At 47.9% G+C, this 19,478-nt stretch overlaps 1 protein-coding gene across 3 annotated transcripts in view; it reads right to left on the bottom strand.

Annotated features, from left to right (window-relative positions):
* Positions 1-6,490, bottom strand: part of St3gal5 (ST3 beta-galactoside alpha-2,3-sialyltransferase 5) — a 54,459-nt gene extending 47,969 nt beyond the window's left edge. Inside the window, exon 1 of one of the 3 annotated variants that reach the window (XM_041641178.1) lies at positions 6,292-6,490. In XM_041641178.1, the coding sequence (XP_041497112.1) occupies positions 6,292-6,370 (79 nt within the window). In that variant the 5' untranslated portion in view covers positions 6,371-6,490. Of the gene's footprint in view, positions 1-3,432; positions 3,490-6,078; positions 6,211-6,291 lie in introns of those variants that run through there. The other 2 variants (XM_041641181.1, XM_041641184.1) reach the window with 2 other exon arrangements.
* Between the last annotated feature and the right edge of the window lie 12,988 nt (positions 6,491-19,478).

The raw sequence follows: 19,478 nt of genomic DNA, 5'->3' as shown, positions 1-19,478 counted from the left end.
AAGAATAAAAGGATTTTCTAAGTGGAACTGGATGTTGAAGAAACCTCTTGAGGTTGGCCATCCCCTCATGAGGCAATACCAGATAGAAGAGTGCTGTGGAGACCCAGGGGAACAATGATGTGGCCCCTGGAGGTGTAGAAACCTGGACAGAACTACCTCAGCCACCTCAAAGCAATGTCATGAATTATGACAGAATCCCTTCTGAGGGATGGGAATATGATGTGGGATTCCCCTCTGTTTGCTGTGAATACCATTGGTTAATAAAAAAGAGCCAGGTGGAGAAACTGAATGCTGGGAGAAAGAAGGAGGCATCAAGGAGAAACCATGTAGCCCCACTGGAGACAGACACCGAAACTTTACCCAGTAAGCCACAGTCACGTGGCGATACACAGATTAATGGAGATGGGTTAAATTAAGATGTAAGAGTTAGCAAATAAGAAGTTAGAGCTAATGGGCCAAGTGGAGATTTAAATAATGTGGTTACTGCGTGATTATTTCGGGGCTGAGCAGCCAGGAACAAAAGAAGGGACCTCCTCCAATAGGAATACATTATTTGCTGCAAAGACATGGGAACAGTGGCCTCATTTACAACCTCCAGGCCTAGGTCTAAGTCCTAGCTCTGAACTCTGGAGTTTCTTATATCTTTTTATCTTGATACTCTCCTTTGTAAAATGGGAGGGGCAGCGGAACCAAACAGGGCTATGGTGAAATCAGCTAGTCAATGTAACAGTTCTACAGCAGGTGAGGAGAGAGTGAGAAAACTATGTCTACAGGGAGCGGGGCGCAGGACTGAAGGCTTAGTCTGACTAACAGACCACAAAGTACTCATTAGGTACCACACACGGCTGGGAGCCGTGTCACTAGGTAAATGCAAGTTTAGGTGTCGGTATTGTCAAGAGAAACGGAAACTTGAACCAACCTGTTTCTTTTTATTTTTTAAGAGTTATTTTTATTATCACTCTTAATTTTATTATATTTTGGTTGTGAGTATGTGTGTGTGTATCTGTATGAGTGCAAACGTGCCATGGAGTGCATGTAGAGATCATGCATGTGGAGAGTCTTCATTGTGAGTTCTCTCCTTCCAGGTTATGGGTCCTGGGGATCAAACTCAGGTTGTCAGATCAGGCAGCAGTGGCCTCTGCCCCCTGAGCCATCTTGCCAGCCCCTTACTTTTACTTTTTAACTTTGTGTATATGTGCACATGTGGTATCATACCCACAGGAGCTGGAAAAGGGCTTTGCATACCCTGCAGCTGGGATTATAGGCAGCTGTGAGCTGCCCGACATGGCTGGTGGGGATGGAATCCCAGTTCTCTATTAGGACAGCAAGTGTTCTCGCCACCAAGCCATCTCTCTAATACCAGTCTGCTCCTTTTTACTTTTTTAAAGGCAGGCTACTAGGAAATTTTAAATTACAGGTATGACTCAGGTTCTTCCCACTGGAGAGCACGGGAACAGAAGGAAGGTAAGTGGCGGCCTGGGCCAGCAGAAGCCCCAGCTGACTAAGACCTTGACTGCAGAATATGGCAAGCAAAGAGAAGGAAAGACCGGAGCCACTCTGTCCTGATCTTGCTGCTTGCTGGAGTCTAGATAAAGAGAGAGGAGAACATAACAGGGGTGAAGAACAAGAGGGAAGGGATGAGGGAGCAGAGGCTGGAAAGAAGACAGCCGGAAGGACACATTCTCGATGCCTAACAGAAAAACTGTCTCTGCTCAGTTAATATATATATATATATATATATATATATATATATACCTGCCATTATGAAAATGGCAGTCTTTAAAAAACAGCCCAACCCAGTGCGGTGGCACACGGCTTCAGTTCTGGCACTTAGAAGGCGAGGCAGGAACCAAAGTTCAAGGCCAGACTGGGTTTTATGAACCCTTATCTGAAAACGAACAAACAAAAACTAAACTAAAAACCATAAAGAATTTTAAAAGTGTCCACAACATTCAAAAAGCTTAAATATCATTCATAAAGTAGACCTGTTAAATGCTGTTTGTTGAGCTGATCAAACTCAATCACACAATCTTAAATTATTATAATCCCAGAGAGAATTCACGAGTATAAATGTTGATTCATGACCTAAAAATTTACTCCTGGGTATTTTTCCCTGATGTAACTGAAGTACAAAAATGCTTCCTATTGTTGAAAACCTCAAGTAAGACAAAGGCTTTTCCTGTAGGTAAACAGAAACGTAGTGGTTGGGTGGGTGGAGGTTTGCAGCAAGATGGGTGAAGACTAGGGCTAGAGACACTCAACATCAAGAGGATCCTGTAGCTCAGAGCTTAAGCTCCGTCTGCCCTGTGCTTGGACCAGAGGAGAGCCTGGAGCCTGCAGGACTGCTTGCTCTTCCTGAGGCCATATAGAACAGAACCAAGCGGAAACTTAGCCTCCTGTAAAAACAACTCCAGCACCATCACCTGGAAACGATCACCTTCATCATTCAGGCTGTAGGAGCTCCCACCATTAATTCTAAGACTAGAATAAAAGAGCTTTGCCTGGGGACCCCCAAGAGAGTAATACACCCATAATAAACCCATAACCCAGTGATCCTACTGCTCAGCACAGATTCTCAGATATGCACGAACATTCTACCAAAGTTAGGCACTAGTTACAGCAGCACTATCTAGTGCAGAGAAACACTAGAACGACTAACCACAGATAAGACACACGAAACTCCCCTGTGATCACCACCAGCAACGAGAGTGAGCATGCTCTAACTACAGGCAGCACAGGAGGCCTCTGTGCTCACAAAAGGAGACACACTCTGCATGTTTCCATTTACGCACAGTGTGAGAAGGCAGGCAGGCCAGGGTTAATGCTGAGAGCCAGTGACCAGATAAAGCACGGGTCCTGGTTAGATCAGAACTGATCCTTGATCTCAAGGTGGCACATGTTCAATACAGAAACTTGTTCCGTGATACACGGTAGGTACGTCTATTTTCCCTGAACCTACACGTTTCTAAGACGTCGTCATAAGAGAAAAGAGTACTCATTCCACTGTGTAGGTTCTGAAGATTTAACTCAGATCATTGGGCAGCCGGCAACTCGGTGCACTGAATCATCTCATTGGCTTTATGTATGCAGGTATAAGCTTGCAAGTATAAGACTGTATACATATCAAGTCAGGGTCTCATATACCCCAGTTGACCTTGAGCTCTTGACCCTCCTGCCCAAGTGCTGAGATTAACAAGCCTGCACATCACCCCCAGATGCAGGTATCTACACCTTATTTAAACAGGAACAAATCTTGTTTGGTGTCTGTTGACTGAGTTTTCTGTCCTGCCTGGTTCCCTCAGTCATTAAGTCCCCAAAAAATCACACAGAGGACTCCATTAACTATAAACTGATTGGCTTAGGCTTCTTATTAACTCTAATAACTTATATTAGCCCATTATTCTTGTCTGTGTTAGCCATGTGACTCGGTACCTTATTCGGTGGGGCAGTCACATCTTGCTTCTTCTGTGACTAGGTCACAACTGTGGCTTTCCTCTTCCCAGAATTCTCCTGGTCTCGGCGCCCCGCCTCCATTTCCTGCCTGGTTGTCTCGCCTATATGCCCTGCCTAGCTACTGGCCAATCAGCATTTATTTAAAATATAACTGACAGGGTACAGACCATTGTCCCACAGCAGGTGTCCAGGTAAGCTAGTTTCGACCATGAGCTCTCTCAGTTCATTTTCTCCCTCCTTCGCACACCCCACTTGCTCCCTCTAGGAACTGCTTGAACTGGGTTTCTCTTCCAGGAGAGCCCTTGGGCCACCATCCGTATTTATGGCTTCCTCCCACACCAGGTCCGTGAGTCACACCCCTCCAGTGGATGCCTCTGCTAACTTATGCCACCCACGCTGATCCAGCCCTTTCTTCTCATCCTCAGCAGCTGCCATGTAAATTCCTAGTGGTTTCTACACCAAACCTTCCCAGCTAGACAAGCTGTGTAGAGCACGCCCTTGGAGGATGACGACCATCCTCCTGGTTCCAAAAGCAGCACAGAATACAGACCTCCTCCGAAGCCAGAGAGGTGTGGAGGGTGACTCTTCCTACATGTCTTTGTTAGGATTTCTACTGCTGTAATACCATGACCAACAGCAACTGGAAAGAAAGTGTTTAATTTCATCTTACAGTTCCATATCACAGTCCACAGCGAGGGAAATTAGGGCAGGGACTGAAACGTGACAGGAACCTGCGGGCAGGAGCTGATGGAGAGGCCAAGGAGGAACACTGCTTACTGGCTTGTCCTTCAGGGCTTGCTCAGCCGGCTTCCTTATACAACCCAGGATCACCTGCCCAGGGGTCACACCACCCACAATGAGGTGGGTCACTAATTAAGAAAATGTCTCTCACAGGCTTGCCTACAGGACAATCTGGTGGGGGCATCTCCTTCAACTGATGTTCTCTTTCCCCAGATGACTCCAGATTGTAACAAGTTGACCTTAAAAACTACCCAGCACACCATTAATGTCCCAAGAGACAGCTGCTACCTCTCCACTGATCCGGCCAGCCCAGTAAGGGGCATAAAGAAGTAGTGTAGCAGAGTTTCTCCTTGCCTGTTTCCCTAAGCATTCACCCCTTAACCTATGTTGATGACATGGGCATTAGCAACGTATGACAAACTGAATGAATTTTCAGAATCCATGTGCTTTTAGAATTTCCTGCCAGCCCCTCAGCACTTTCTTTTGTCTCTCCTCATCTTACTCTGTTTAAACCAGGCGTATTAGAACAGGCCTGTAATCTAGCACTAAGAAGATGGAGATCAGAGGATCAGTGTTCAAAGCCAGCTTGGGTTGCAGAGTGAATTCAAGGCCAACCTGAGCTACATATACCCAGTGCCAAAACCCAAACCAACCAACCAATCAATCAATCAAACAAACAAACAAAAACCAGCCATCAAAACCCCCAGTCATCTCCTTCACATCTTTTCAAGTCTCAAGGACACACTATCAACACTAACCAAAATTTCCACCTTAAAGAACCGGCATCAACCACATAGCAGACATGGGTGTCAAGAGACAGTCTGACCACAGTGTTCTGGAAGTTCGTATTAATCCTCTCTTGTCCAAACACTTGAAAGTAGATGATTCCCAGCTCTGCAACTAGAAATGTTAGACACTGCTCTGAGCTGTCAGGATATAGAATTACACAAATGAAACCCAAATCTGTCCTGTCTGGTCCTTTCGTTCAACAGACTGCTAGCTCCAGCATGTGTGTCCATCTGCAGGTAGAAGAGGATTTACCGTCATAAACCAAGGGAAGGCTTGGCTAGACACCAGAGGGCAGAAGATGAGAGCGAGTCTCCTTCCTTTGTGAGTCTAAAACCTAGCTCAGCCCTTGGCTGCAGGAACCCGCAACTCATCCGTTCCAGAAAAAGTATAACACATAAAACCACTTTTGGGGGAAATGACCCTTTTAAGAAAATGACACCATATATAAATATATAAAGACTAAGAAGTAAAATTTCATTTTCAAGTCAATTAATGATTCTACAGAGTTTTCTTATGATATATTTATTTTAAATGGTTAGAACCACAACCCCAGTGGCCTGGAAGAGACCTCAGTCTATAGCAGGTTAAGCTTTCCAGTACAGAGACCAGGAGAGCAAGTCCGTCCCCCCCCCCCCCAGGAGGATCAGTGGATGCCAAGGTCATCAGCTGGTGTGGGGTAGGGGTTTGCTTCTATTCATAGGGTCCTACCAAATATTCTCTGGGGGGAAAAAACAAACAAACAAAACAGCACACAAAGAACGCACCCCCTTCTCAGGCCACTGTTTAAAATTTCCAAGGAATGAAAAAGGTCGCCCCAACGTGTCTCCTCCGCAGGACTGGCCGCAGAGAGGGGGGCGGGGAAGGTCACCAGCGAATTTCTACCAGCAGAAATCTACCCACTTGCATGCACAGGGAAGGTTCGGGAGCCACTAGTGACCCTGCAGAGGGTTCCCCCAAGCCAGTCACGGCGGACACTGAGTCAGTTCGGCTCTGCTGGCTCAGAAGGTTCCAGCAATGAATTAAAACACTCCAAACCAAACCTCATGGAAAGGATCACCTCGGCTGGACCAGCCACACGGGTCGGGTCATCCTTACCCGATGCGCCGCTTCCACACCTGTGCCGGCCGCGGGGGTGCATATCTTAGCGGCCCGGGGCCGCGACCCTCCGCCCGCGTCCCCCCGCAGGCGCGTCCGGCGACGCAGGGCTGGGGAGGAGTCTCTGGGCCCGGGGTATGAGTGGGTAAAGGCGGATCGCCGCTGCCTGGGTTGCGGGTGTCCGCTATGCCGACTGGGGGCTGCGCCACGTACCTCGGCAGGCAGGTGCCGCTGCTTGGCTTCGCGGCTTCTGAGGCCGCCGCTCCGCGCCGCCCGTCGCCTCCGGGCGCATGCTAGGGAGGGGGCGCTGGCTAGGAGCCAGCCCTGGGCCCCGCGCCCCAGCCCGCCCCCCGCGCCGCGATCGCGCCCATTCAGCCTCGGAGAGTCCGCTCCCCGGCGCGGACGCGGAGGGGGCGGGACCGCACGTCACGAGGACATGAGAGGCCAATCACAGCGCGCGGGGCCCCGCCGCGGCCCCGCCTCCGAGCGGGCAGCCCCCTCCGCCCTGTGGATCTAGGGGGAGTAGGGCGCATCCTGCCGGGACGCAGCTTGGGCGCCAGGAGGCCTGGGACAGGGGTGCCCCGCGCCTGGGGCGCTCTCCACCTCTCCATCTAATCCAGGCTTGTCCGCGATTCGATGGTGGAAGGCGGCTCTGGGAACCAAAGGTGGCTTTGGACCGGTTGTGGGCTTTCGGTTGAGCATCCGGTTAGAAATCGCGGAGCCAGGGGAAGAAGGGGCTTGACGTCGTCACGTGCTTTATTTACCAGCTGCCCTCTGGTCTTTAGACAGTTACCGGTCCTCGGTCCCTATGTCCCGCGAGGCAAGCACCAGGACAGGCTAGACCAGCGGTTCTCAACCAGGGGTTCCCTGAGACCATCGGAAAATACAGGTGTTTACTATTCATAACAGTATCAAAATTACAGTTATGAAGTAGCAACAAAAGTCATTTTATGGTCGGGGTCACCACAACATAGGGAACTGTTTTAAAAAGTTGTAGCCTTAGGAAAGTTGAGAATCACTGGACTAGAGGGACGTGTCTTGGGCCCTGCCCGGACTGCCTTATATTGTACCTAGTGTCATAGTGCTGAGGTCCTTGTAGGGGTGAATAACTTTCAAACCACTGGAGGCATTTAGTGGCAGAACCAAGATCAGAACCTGAGCTTGGAGCACTCAGATCCATTTATCTAAAACCTCCTGATGCCCTTGCCTCCCACACCTTATTCTGGAAAAGAGCTACCATACTATTTTTTAAACTCAAATTTGGGGCGTTAAAAGTGCTTAAAACTGGACTGGATCTCCCTTTTAGGATATTTCTTCCCATGATCCTCTAGAAAAGCCGACAAGAAGGAGATCCAAACCACAAAGTAAATGATATTTGAATGATGCCAAGTTCTTCTGAGGATGTAGACCCTTTGTTAGTGCACGTGTATTGAGGAAAATGCCCTGGCGGGTTAGTTTTTGTTAAGCTGGAACAGCTTGCCTTCAGTCTCGAGAACATTTAACCCCAAAGGGGCATTCTGACAGTCTGGAGGAGACACGTCCTCAAGATCCAGCTCAGTTTTCTTGGTTGCCACATATCAAACTCCTTTCTGAGGCTTCTGGTCCCATGATAAGTCTCATGGCTGTGTGTCAGCTTTGTAGTGAAAGCTAGGATCGGGGTTTTACAACGGCGTGTGAGGCTGTAGAAACCGGAAAATTACCTCTTTCTCCCAGCTCCCACAAACCAAACAATACCTCTCTCATTTTGAAGAACAAGAACCTAGACTCTGAGCCAAGAGTCCTATCATTTTTTCCTTTTCAGCAGCTTGAACAGAGCAGCAGGTTTGGACACATCTTGGTTCTTTCTCCAGGATGGAGAGCAGAGCTGGGATGTGGGGGTGGGGGATGCTATCTGGGTAGTCAATGCCAAGAATGAAACACAGGAAAGAATAGGCTGGGTGGATTCTGCTTTCATTACAAAAATAAAAAATCTGGATGATTTTAAGCACACTGGGAATATTCTAGAAGAAAAAAAAATGGAAGGAAGTTTGACATGGGGCTGTTTAAATCCAGTGGGTTGGCCAAGGCTGGTCAGACGGAGCAGCTTCCTGGAATGCTGAGCACCTCGCCCCCTCGCTACTGGAGACCAGCCTGGTCAGACATCCTGGGGTCTCTGCCTCGGTTCTCCCCACAGCTCCCTGTGCAATAACCATTGCCCTGGGAGTCGGAAGTACCCTGATGCAAGGCAGGTCTAAGTTAGGGGCAACGAAGAATAAGCTGTGAACTCTGCCTCCTGTCTTAGCCTTACAGACATCTGTCTCAGCATTCTGCTCATTTGCCTGGTTCACACTCCCTAAGACCTCCAAATAATATACAAGACTCACTCACTAGATCTCAAAGGTTTACTGGCCGGCCTTTGAGAGAAGTTTCCAGGCTCTGACTAGCATATGGAAAAAACACTAATAAATCAAGGACAGCAAACTACAGTTGTATATTTATTTTTTCAGTGCTGGAGACCAAATCCAGGGCCTTCCACAGACTGGACCACCACCATGCTGACTGACTGGACTACCACCATGCTGACTGACTGAACCACCACCATGCTGACTGACTAGAACACCACCATGATGACTAGACCATCACCATGCTGACTGACTAGAACACCACCATGCTGACTGGACCATCACCATGCTGACTAGACTACCACCATGCTGACTGACTGGACCACCACCATGCTGACTGACTGGACCACCACCATGCTGACTGACTGGACCATCACCATGCTGACTAGACTACCACCATGCTGACTGACTGGACCACCACCATGATGACTGACTGGACCACCACCATGATGACTGACTGGACCACCACCATGCTGACTGACTGGACCACCACCATGCTGACTGACTGGACCACCATCATGATGACTGACTGGACCACCACCATGATGACTGACTGGACCACCACCATGCTGACTGACTGGACCATCACCATGCTGACTGACTGGATCACCATCATGATGACTGACTGGACCACCACCATGATGACTGGATCATCACCATGCTGACTAGAACACCATCATGCTGACTGACTGGACCACCACCATGATGACTGACTGGGCCACCACCATGCTGACTAGACTATCACCATGCTGACTGACTAGACCACCATCATGATGACTGACTGGACCACCATCATGATGACTGACTGGACCACCACCATGATGACTGACTGGACCACCACCATGATGACTGACTAGCGCTCTGCCACTGAGCTATACCTCCGGCCTATGTTTGTCACCTTTAATAGAGTAATGCCTATTTCTTTTGGCTTTGGAGGGGAGGTGTTGTTTTAGACTTGTTTTTATACAGGGTGCCACCACGGCTGGCCTGGAACTTGGAAGTAAATCAGGCCGGCCTTAAACCCTCAGAGATCTGCTTGCCTGTGTCTGCTGAGGTCTGGGTTTAAAGTTTGTGTCATCAAACCTGATGTAATAAATATTTTTAAACAACTTCAGCTTTAATGTCTGATTGGGCAACAAACATGAGGTAAATTCTATATTTAAAAGGTTGTTTCTCCCTCCCTCTGGCAGCTGCAGTAATTTCTAGAAATAGAAAGGATTCCTATCACAAGCCACAGGAACCAGAAGGACTGAGAGGAAATGCTTCCATTTCCTGATAGTTGTGAGCAGCCTCAGAAGAAGCGGAAGAGATAGCCATGTGGACTAGAAGAAGAGGCCCGAAGGAGAAGACCATCCTGTGGGAGCACCGAGTACAAAGAGTAGAAAGATTACATTTCCTTTCTGATATTTTTTAGTTGCTGGATTAACCCTGTCCTGAAGCCCTCCCTTCATGCCTCCGTGCATTCCAGTCACACGAGGCTTTGGGCTCCTCTGTGGACTGAACCAACCACCCTCGAGCCCTCCAAGTGAGACTCTGTGTGTGCTTATTGGTGCACGTTCCTGACTAAACAAGTGCCCGAGCTCTCAGCTCATTCTGCTAGAATTCCTTCATTGTGCCATTAGTCATGTGATACAAGTCAGCGCTGGAGTGAACTGGGAAGGTGGCAGAATGTGGGAGAAAAGGGACCTGCCGCAGAAATGGGGTCAAAACAGCACCACGTCGGCCTGATAGCAACGCTGTCTCTGTGTGTAACCCCGACTGGCCTGGAACTCCCTGTGCGGCCCACGCAAGGGAAAGCAGGGACAGAAGGTGCCTCAAACCCTTGGCACTGCTCCTGCCTCCAACTCCCTGGGTGCTAGATCATAGGACCTGTACCACCATAACCAGCATAGAGCATTCTCACTCTCTTGGACTGTTCTATATATTTTTAATTTTTACATACGCATGCATTGCTTTTACTAGGAGGAACAAACCAAACATAGGGATTCCTTTTTTGAAGCCCCTGGCCAAGGGCACAGCTTCAGAGGGCAGTTTAGGTAGGGATAGGACAAGGCAACTCTCAAGTTACATTGTCAGCAGAGAAGAAAGAAGATCTCTGTGGTGCAGATGGGACCAGAAAACAAACTCCCTTTCAGGCATAGCTTTGTCAAGATTCCAGCCATGAACAGGAATGCTCCAGGGATCAGGAATCATCAATTATGCTTGAATCAAATTGGCTGGGATATTTGCAGCTGAAAAAAACACAAAACAAAAACAGAAACAATGGAGGAGACCAATGTGAAGACTGTGTATTAATACTAGAAAAGGACTTAAGGAGTCTATTAAATGATACATTTTTTAAAAAGGAAGTCACTGGGGATGTAGCTCAGTTGCTAGAGTGCCTGCCTAGGATGCATGAAGCTGTGAATTCAACCCCAGCATCACATAAATGGACATGTGCTGCCTACCCATCGCCTCAGCCTTCAGTAGATAGGGACCTGAGCATCAACTGAAGGTCATTTTGACTATTACTGAGTTCAGACCAGCCTGAGATACACAGTACCCAGCCTAAATGTAAATGAAGAGGATCTGCTGGGTATGGCTATGCCTTTAATCCCAGCACTAGAGGCTGAGGCAGGCAGGTCTCTGGTCAAGAGTTCAAGGTCAGCCTGGTCTACTGAGTCACTCGTCTCAAGAAAAAAAAAAACGAAAGAAGGCAAACACAGATTGCATGCCAAAACTCAAAAGGGACTGGAAAAAAATTAAACACTTGTGGGTGTCAGGGCTCTTGAATCATGAGTCATCTTTTATTCCTTTTTTAAAAATTTTATTTAATGTTGTTATCATGTTGTTTTTTTACAATAAATAAAAGCTTGAAGATCACTGGGACAATTCACTGAGGTCTCAGGCTTCTCCAGATGGCTTGTTTCTTTTTTGCATGCCAAATGGCTCTCTTCCCACAACCAGGACAGAAGCGGGGCTTCCCCAGAGGCTGGTGCCTTCAAAGCAGTTTTGACTGCTGCTGGTGTGACCGTTCTGTAGGAAGGCAAAAGGAACAGGGGACAGGAGGTGCCTCACCCAGACTGAGGGCTGTGTGATGTGGGGGTGGAAAGAATTCCCTTATCTTCTGACTCTACCTTATCCAGGGTTCGGAGGCTAAGTTCTTTTTACTGAAGCAGCCTTTATGATGTGAATTAATCCCAACTGCCATCCCAGCCCCTTCCCGGGGCCCCAACTGTTGGAGTTCTGTGGCAGATAACAAATCCAACTGTCTGCTGCCCTGGGGCACAAAAGAAGTTGGTCCCTTGAGGTTTTTCTAGGAATATTTCCTGTGAGCCGGATAAATAAAGTGAGGGAAAAGAACTTGCAATAAAACACCATGGAAAAGCTGCCCGTGGGCAGAGGGAGGCCCTGATGGAGGAAATGCCCCCACATGGACCTAATCCTCTGTCAAGTCAGAGAGGTCTTGAACCCCTCTGTCAGTCTGTCCCTCACCCATGTATTTGTAGAGCGCCTGTTTTGTGCCAGTCTGCAAGTCCTCTCAGAAATTGGTTCAGTCGATCTTCAAGACTCTTGGGATACAGCCTTCTTAGCCCCATATTTTAGAGGAATCTACGGCAGTGGAAGAAACTGCTGGTGCTTACCTGTTGAAGAAGTAGTAAAGTCAAGATTTGAACTTACATGCTGAGAAGCTGGCTCAATTGGCGAAGTGTGGCCCCGGGAGCATGAGGGGCAGAGCAGAGTCAGCAGCGCCCATGTGAAAAGGAAGCTTGGAATCCCACTGCTGGGGAAGGAGAGACAGGCAGCTTCCTGTGGCTCATTTTTCAGCCAGCTCATCTGTTTGGTGAGTTCCAGTTCACAACGAGAGAATGCAGAAGAAAAAGAAAAGAAAAGAAAAGAAAAGAAAAGAAAAGAAAAGAAAAGAAAAGATAGTGTACCATGGTGATCCAAGCTTAATCCCTGCACTCAGGCAGAGGCAAACAAGTCTCTGGAATTCAAAGCCTGCCTGGCCTACAGAGCAAGTTCCAGAACAGCCAGGACTGTTAGAGAAACCTTGTTTCAACAAACAAAACAAAAGACATTTTCAAGCAAGTGAACAAACAGGCCAGTCACAATGGCACTGAGGTCTGAGAGGGTGGGCTGAGAGCACAGGGCCAACTCTTGGGCTGTTAGAGACTAACATGCTTCCCAGCGTGACACCACTCTGCACACGTTGACATGAAGGGAAAGATCTTCACTAGCGCATGTCCAGTTCAGCCCGATGCCCAAGGAAGAGCCAGCCCCTGACAGAAGACATTGCTAACTTATGTACGCCTGAGGCTTCTCCATTACACACATTCCATCATCTTTAAATCTCTTTTGGGTCCCTGCCCCAGGTTACATTTTGAACAATTCATATGGAGACAGAAGACCACTTGGCCACTTGGGCAGATGGGACATTTACACAGCAGAGCTATTTGCCAGATTTCATAAATACACCAATGCTATTCTTTCTGATGATGCCAGGTCATCCTGCCCACCTGGCAGAATTATGCTTTTCCTGATAAGTACACAAGGGACTTCAGGACTTAATGGCTGCTGTGACCCTGTGCTGTCCCCTTGAGCCACCTGTTAGAGGCTGGTCAATCCCGTGAACATTTACACCCTAGTGTGGTAAACTTTGCTTGTTGCCAACAGAGCTGGTTAGCATACTACTTATCTTTGGGGTATTTTGGAGGCGGTGCTCCTTTAGCTGGTTTCCACTTTGTATGGTTCAGTGTGTCATAAGCGAATCTGTTAACAAATCAACTCTATGGCTTTTTAGTTTCTTTTACATCAGGACCAGTGAAATTGAAACTGGTTTTCAAGAACATGATAGGCGTTTTGTCTATTGCTGTATAACAACACATGACCACAAATTGACATCAGAACAACAAAGTCTGGGGCTGTGGAGATGGTCTAGTGGTCCGAGCACTGACTGCTCTTCTAGAGGACCCAGACTCAGTTCTTACAACTTCACGGTTGCTTTACAGAAGCTTTCTTCCGGCCTGTGCAGGGACCACTTATTGTCAGTGCACATATAAACGTAGACAAACACATTCATACGTGTAAAATAAAAATAAATAAGCATTAAAATAAAACAACATAAGCTTGTTATCTCAAAGCCTAAGTCTGGCTTTGGTGTAACTGGATTTCCACCCAGGATCTCATATAACAAAAACCAAGAGGGTAGCTAGGGCTTCGGCTCTTAACTCGGGCTCAGTCGTCCAAGTTCACACATTTTGGAGGAATATATTTTATGGTAGTCACAGGATTGAGGTCTCCTAATCTTCCTTCAGACTGGTAAAGATGATGATGCGCAGACACGTTATGACAAGTTTGATTACAGAGACCAGCCCCAGTCCCTGATACCTCCTCCAATATCCTTCAGTCGGCTTGGTTAGTTTGTGTTAGCCATGGGGATGCTTTTGTTCTCTCAACTGGGATAGTAGATCTTTATGACAGGAGCTTCATGCTTTTTGATCATACTTCAGGACAGAGAACATTCCTGGCTTTTAATAAATATTTCTGATAGGAGTCAGTTGTCTTCTTCTTTTATACCTGTGCCCAATTCCCAAAGAATCTGATACATTGCTCCTCCCTCCGCCCCCAGAAAAGCTGGGTTTCCCTTAACTGGAGTAGAGTAGGATGGAGCAGTGTTGAAGAGACTGGGTCCCATGCCCAGTTCCCCTGAGATCTAAACTGGGGAAGTCTATGCACGCTCAGGTACTGAGTACTAAATGCTACAGCTGTACGCATACTAAAGGAGCTGTGCGCAAGCTTGTAGAGCTTGTAACTAACCCAGCCATGATGAGCACAGCTCCATGACTCCTGGCACAGTAGTCGGCCAGAGCCAGAAGGAAAGGCAAACAGTACCAAGATACCAACTACGATCAAGGAGTGGGGCCCTTGGCCTATTTTCCTGGCACCAGACAAGAGGTTAGCATGAGTCATGCAGTCAAGTGAATAGACCCATATTGAGCAAACTGTGTTTAATAATAACTCCACTGATGTCTATCATAGGGACATCTGTGAGACCTATGTGGATGGCAAATTCTCCATCAAGAATGGAGGCTGAGAGGGTGGAGGAAAGGAGTTGGAAATGAAAAACACAACCAAGCCATCAAACACAGAGACATGTGATCTCTGCTGGCTCAGAAGAAAATGTCGTCATCCTCCATGACCACATTACTTGGATAGACAAGGGGAGAAAAACAGTCCCAGAAACACAGGCTGATGATATATCCGCTTGCCTCCCTCACCGATGGGCAGATCTTCTAGGAAACAGTCTATAAAGCGATCCTCCCTGCCAACCGCATTGGTTTGTGTGTATCCCACATGGGACCTGCTATGCAAACAAGGACCGTGAAGCAGGTTGTAGGGACCACGGAGCTTATGTTGGCTCAGTGTCGTGAGGTTGCTGCTCTGGCCCAGTTTGCTTCTGATCTTGCTGCTGCCGCACTCAGCAACTCTTAAACTGTAGTGTGGGCCTGACTAAGGTGTTAAAAGGTGTTTCCCTGTCTCAAAATAAAAAGTTTAAGGTAGAGGGTTAGGTTGGTTGGGAATGTGGGTCAGTAGTAGTGTGCCTGTCTACTATCTCATATGCACAAGGCCCTAGTACGGCACCCCTCACTCCAACCCCCAAATCAGAATGTGAAAGATATTCTAATTAGCCCCAGATAGGTTGTGGAATATTGCTTTAACTAGGCAAAGATGTGTTACATTTGTTTCACCTTGCGTGCCTAAGGCACCTGACTGATCTAATAAAAAGGTGAATGGCCAATAACTAGGCAGAAGAGGGATAAAAATAGGGGGAGGAATCTAGGAGGGGGAGGAGAAGAGAACAAGGGAGGGAGACAGGGGCACAGACAGGGCCAGAAGCCAGGCAGCTATGGAGATGGCAGGAAAGCAAGGTGTACAGAAAGAGAGAAAGGTGAAAATCGGGAGGCAGAGTGCAGATGAAGGGAAGCAGGCTAAGTCAGGAGAGCTGGTGGGATAAGCATAGCGGAAAGCCGAGCGTTCATAACTAATAATAAGTCTCCCTGTCGTGCTTTGGGAACTGGCTGGTGACCTAAAAGAGAGCCTGTCACACAGATGAATGCCCATCCCGCCAACTTCTTGTCATTTTTGTTGATTTTTGAGATAGCTCCTCAATATACAGCTTTGGAGGACTGAAATTTACCAGGTAGACCAAGCTGGCCTTAAGTTTATGGCAATCCTCCTGCCTCTGCCTCCCAAATCCTGGGAGTACAGTCATTTTCCATCACCCCCAATTCAACGGTGTGTATGCACATGTTAGTATATGTGCAGGTGTACATGGAGAAGCCAGAGATCAACCTCAAATACCATTCCTCAGCAGCCACTCACCTTGTAGTTTTGTTGAGAATGGCCTTTCACTGGCCTAAAGTTAGGCAGGTAGGCTAGGCTGGCTCGGCAGGGAGGCCCAGGGATCTGTCTCTGCCTTGAATTTCTGGGATTACAAATGTGTGCCACTACCCCTAAATTCTTCACATGGGTTCTGGTGACAAAACCCATATCCTCATGCTTGCTATAGCAAGCACTGGCTGAACCACCACTCCAGCACCAATTATTGTTTTTTTTTTAATTACAGAAAATGATAGGGTTATAATTCAAGTCCCGGACAGGGCAGGCCTAGGTCTCACCAGCCTCTCATTGATCTCCAGAGAGGCCGTCATGCAGTCTGACTCTTCCTGCTGAGGTCCTTACACGGGCTGCTTCAGCTCTGTGCCCACCACTGGTGGCACGCAAACTGTTAAGGGGGTGTGCTAGCCTGCCTACAGCATGATCAAAAACAACTTGTGTTCACCCTTCCAGTCACACTAGTGACCAGGCCCCTTCCCTGAGAACCTTCAACTGCAGGGTTCCACCCACAGAACACTCTAACTGCTGGACCCTGTCTCCACCCTACAGAGTAAAAAGCCCAGTGTCTGGACATGAAATCCCACCAATCTCCACCCTGGAAAGTTCCACGCCTTTCCCAGAAAACTCATGGAAGCCCTGCATCCTGTTCAGTTTGTTGCTGTTTCTCACCTGAGCAGAGAAAGACACCCTCCTGGTTTTTTCTCTCCCAATAAATCTCTCGTGTGACATTTGCTATGTGGTATGACTGTGGTATTCCTTGGCTTCCAGCTGCCAGGATACCTTTCGATCTGAGCTGTAATGCTTACAGCTTGGGGTGGGGGAAAAGACTTATTTGGCTTACACCAGCCGTCACTGAGGGAAGTCAGGCCAGGAACTCAAGCAGGAGCAGAGCAGAAATCATGGGAGGAGGCTACTTCCGGCTCGCTCTCCTAGGTCTCTCCGAGGACCTGTACACTGGGATGAAATTAGTTCCCCTTTCACCCAGAGCTGACAGAGTGGCACTGTCTTACAGAACTTTACCTGAGGAGATACCACACACAACTCACCCCTAGATATAGAGCTCATGACACACCAAAGCACAGATCCCACCAAAGTCCAAGTTGGTGACCCATGAGTTTTCTGGGGTTCCTTAAAGGAGGATGGCTGAGAGGTTACTTACAGGAGCAGAAGTGACTCAAAGACAGCTATATCATCAAAGCCCACTGCACTACCGCCCCGCCACCCTGTGTGTGTGTGTGTGTGTGTGTGTGTGTGTGTGTGTGTGTGTAGGCAAGCACATCACTGACTGTACCTCCCAGTCCCTGAGCTTGGATTGTCCACATCAGAGAGAAGATTGCTGTGCCAGAACTTGGTACTCTATATCACTGATATTATCACCCCCACGGCTAAGGTCCCCAAGGTCCTGAAAGCTAAGGCTGTTTGGTGCAGGAACTGGACACTTTTGTGAATTCTTACTTTCTAGGCTCTAGGACAGATGTCCCAAGGGGCTACATCTGCCAGAAACCAGCCATGGCATCATTTACCACAATAAGGTTCTCCTAGTCACTTCCCAAACTATTCTGAGTATTGAGTCCCTCGGGTATAAGAGGGAGATAATACACCAATGAGACTCATGGGAGAATACCATGAGATCAAAACAATGTGTGCAAGTGTTGTTAATGTACTCCAGTGTGTGGCTCAGATTGATTATTCCTTATCCAAGATCCCCACCGTTCTTCGGGTCCTCCCTGTGAAATGAATAGGTGTTGGTAGCCAACAGTGAGCTTTTGCTTTTTTTCTAGAAAATTGTTTGCACTAAAAACCAGACTTGGTTCATAGATAAGAATAGAGGACATGGGGAACATGAGTTGGCCCAGCAATTAAGAGCACTTGCTGCTCTTACAAAGGACTTGGGTCCAGTTCCTAGCGCCCACACATGGCAGCTTACCACCTCCCGTAACCTGAGTTCTGAGACATCTGGTATCTTCCTTCTTCTGGCCTCTGTAGGTACAAGCATGTACAAGGTGCACTCACACTCAGACACATATGCAGAAAATAAAAATCAATATTCTTTTAAAAAGATAAGTGGATACACTAGATATGGTGGCCCATGCTTGTAGTCTATAGTTCTTGGGAGACAGGAGGATTGCCATGAGTTTAAGGCCAGCCTGTCCTACAGTGTGGACCCTATAAAGAGGTAAATTTTAAGTTCCCAGGCTGACTGTGGGGAGGACATCTCCTGAGCTTGCTTCACTTTCCTTCCCAGGGTGCTTTGCTGGTGCTCCCATCTCTATCCTTAAAGGGATGGGCTGTGTTACCGACCAGAGGCAGCCTGTGCAGAAGGCCGAGGAGAAGGAGTTTCCAAAGATTAAGCATTGATCAGGGGACCCATCCTCATCAGTCTGTGGGTGGTGGGTGTTTCCTCAAGGCTTCATCAGCAATAGGAGGGAAAGAATTCCTTCCTCTGGTTAAGGGAGAGCAATCTGCCAACATGTTCCGTGACATCTGAAGTCCCCTGATGTATCTGGGTGTTTGTTTCTGCTCACATGGGTTACAGCTGTTTTCTCTCTCTTGTTTTTTCATCACCCCTGAGTCCCATCCAAGTTCTTATTTCCTCGCCAAAGCACTTGATTCCTGTTTCCTAGCCTCCCGTTGCCGTCTCCTCCTGTAAATACAGACGCCAAGTAAACAGTGTATTGGAGTTTCTCAGTCAGCTTCGTTACAGCCCAGCATCGCCTCTCACAGCATCTGGCTCATAAATTAATTTGTCCTTAAATCGAACTCAATTCCACACATCACTCCTCCATCTCCAAAGTCTCACCAGGCTCAGGATAAGTTCCTGAATTCCCATCCACTGAGCCCAGCCTTAGAAGCCTTTCTCCATTTGGTTCCTCGGGGCAGCCTCTAGCAAAGCCAGCGCCAGACCCAATAGTTCTGTGAGCAGATGCAGAGTTGGGCAACAACGCATCACTCAGAAGGGAGACTGGGCTTTGGGTATGATATCTTGATCAGGTACCCATGGATCTCACTTGGCCTTGCCACCCTCATCTCCTGCTCTCAATTTGTCCTCCCTTATCTTTGACCCAACACTCTGCCCACAGCTCACCCAGCAGGCGCCACACCTTTCTGGTTCTGTACATTTGTCATGCCAACCCTTCCATCTTAATCATTTTCTAATTGTGTGTATGCATGTGGTATGTACATATGTTTGCGTGTGTGTGGGCACAGGTGCCTGGGCATATGTGTGGTCACTGAACTTTCCAATGCAGCTAGACTAGCTTCCCAGCTTGCTCCGGAAATTCTGTGTGCAGTTTCTGCCTGCTCTAATTACAGGTGGGCTGGGCTGCCAAGTCCACCCAGCATTTATGTGAGTGTTGAGGGTCTGCACTCCTCATACTTACATGGAAAAAGCATAGCCAGTGAGCCAGCTCTGCCCATCTCAGCCCCAGCACCCCGTAATTACTTTCAAACCCCCAAATCATGTTCAGATGTCATCTCTAAATCAGGACAGAGCCTGATTGTATCTTAGAGGCAGTCTTACGAAGCAGTATTTCTAGGTTTCTTCTCTGGGGCTACTCAGTCTCCCCAGAGAGAGAAGGTCTTCTGGGCTCTTGCCTGGAAAGTAAGGATCAGACTTCCAGCATGTTCCCACCCCTAGCA

This window comes from Microtus oregoni, unplaced genomic scaffold (assembly GCF_018167655.1).
Source record: "Microtus oregoni isolate MIOR12 unplaced genomic scaffold, Mior012 000002F_ref0000024, whole genome shotgun sequence".
NCBI classification, from domain to species: Eukaryota; Metazoa; Chordata; class Mammalia; order Rodentia; family Cricetidae; genus Microtus; species Microtus oregoni.
The sequence above is the reverse complement of the archived record's forward strand: the minus strand, read 5'-3'. Positions and strand labels throughout refer to the sequence as shown.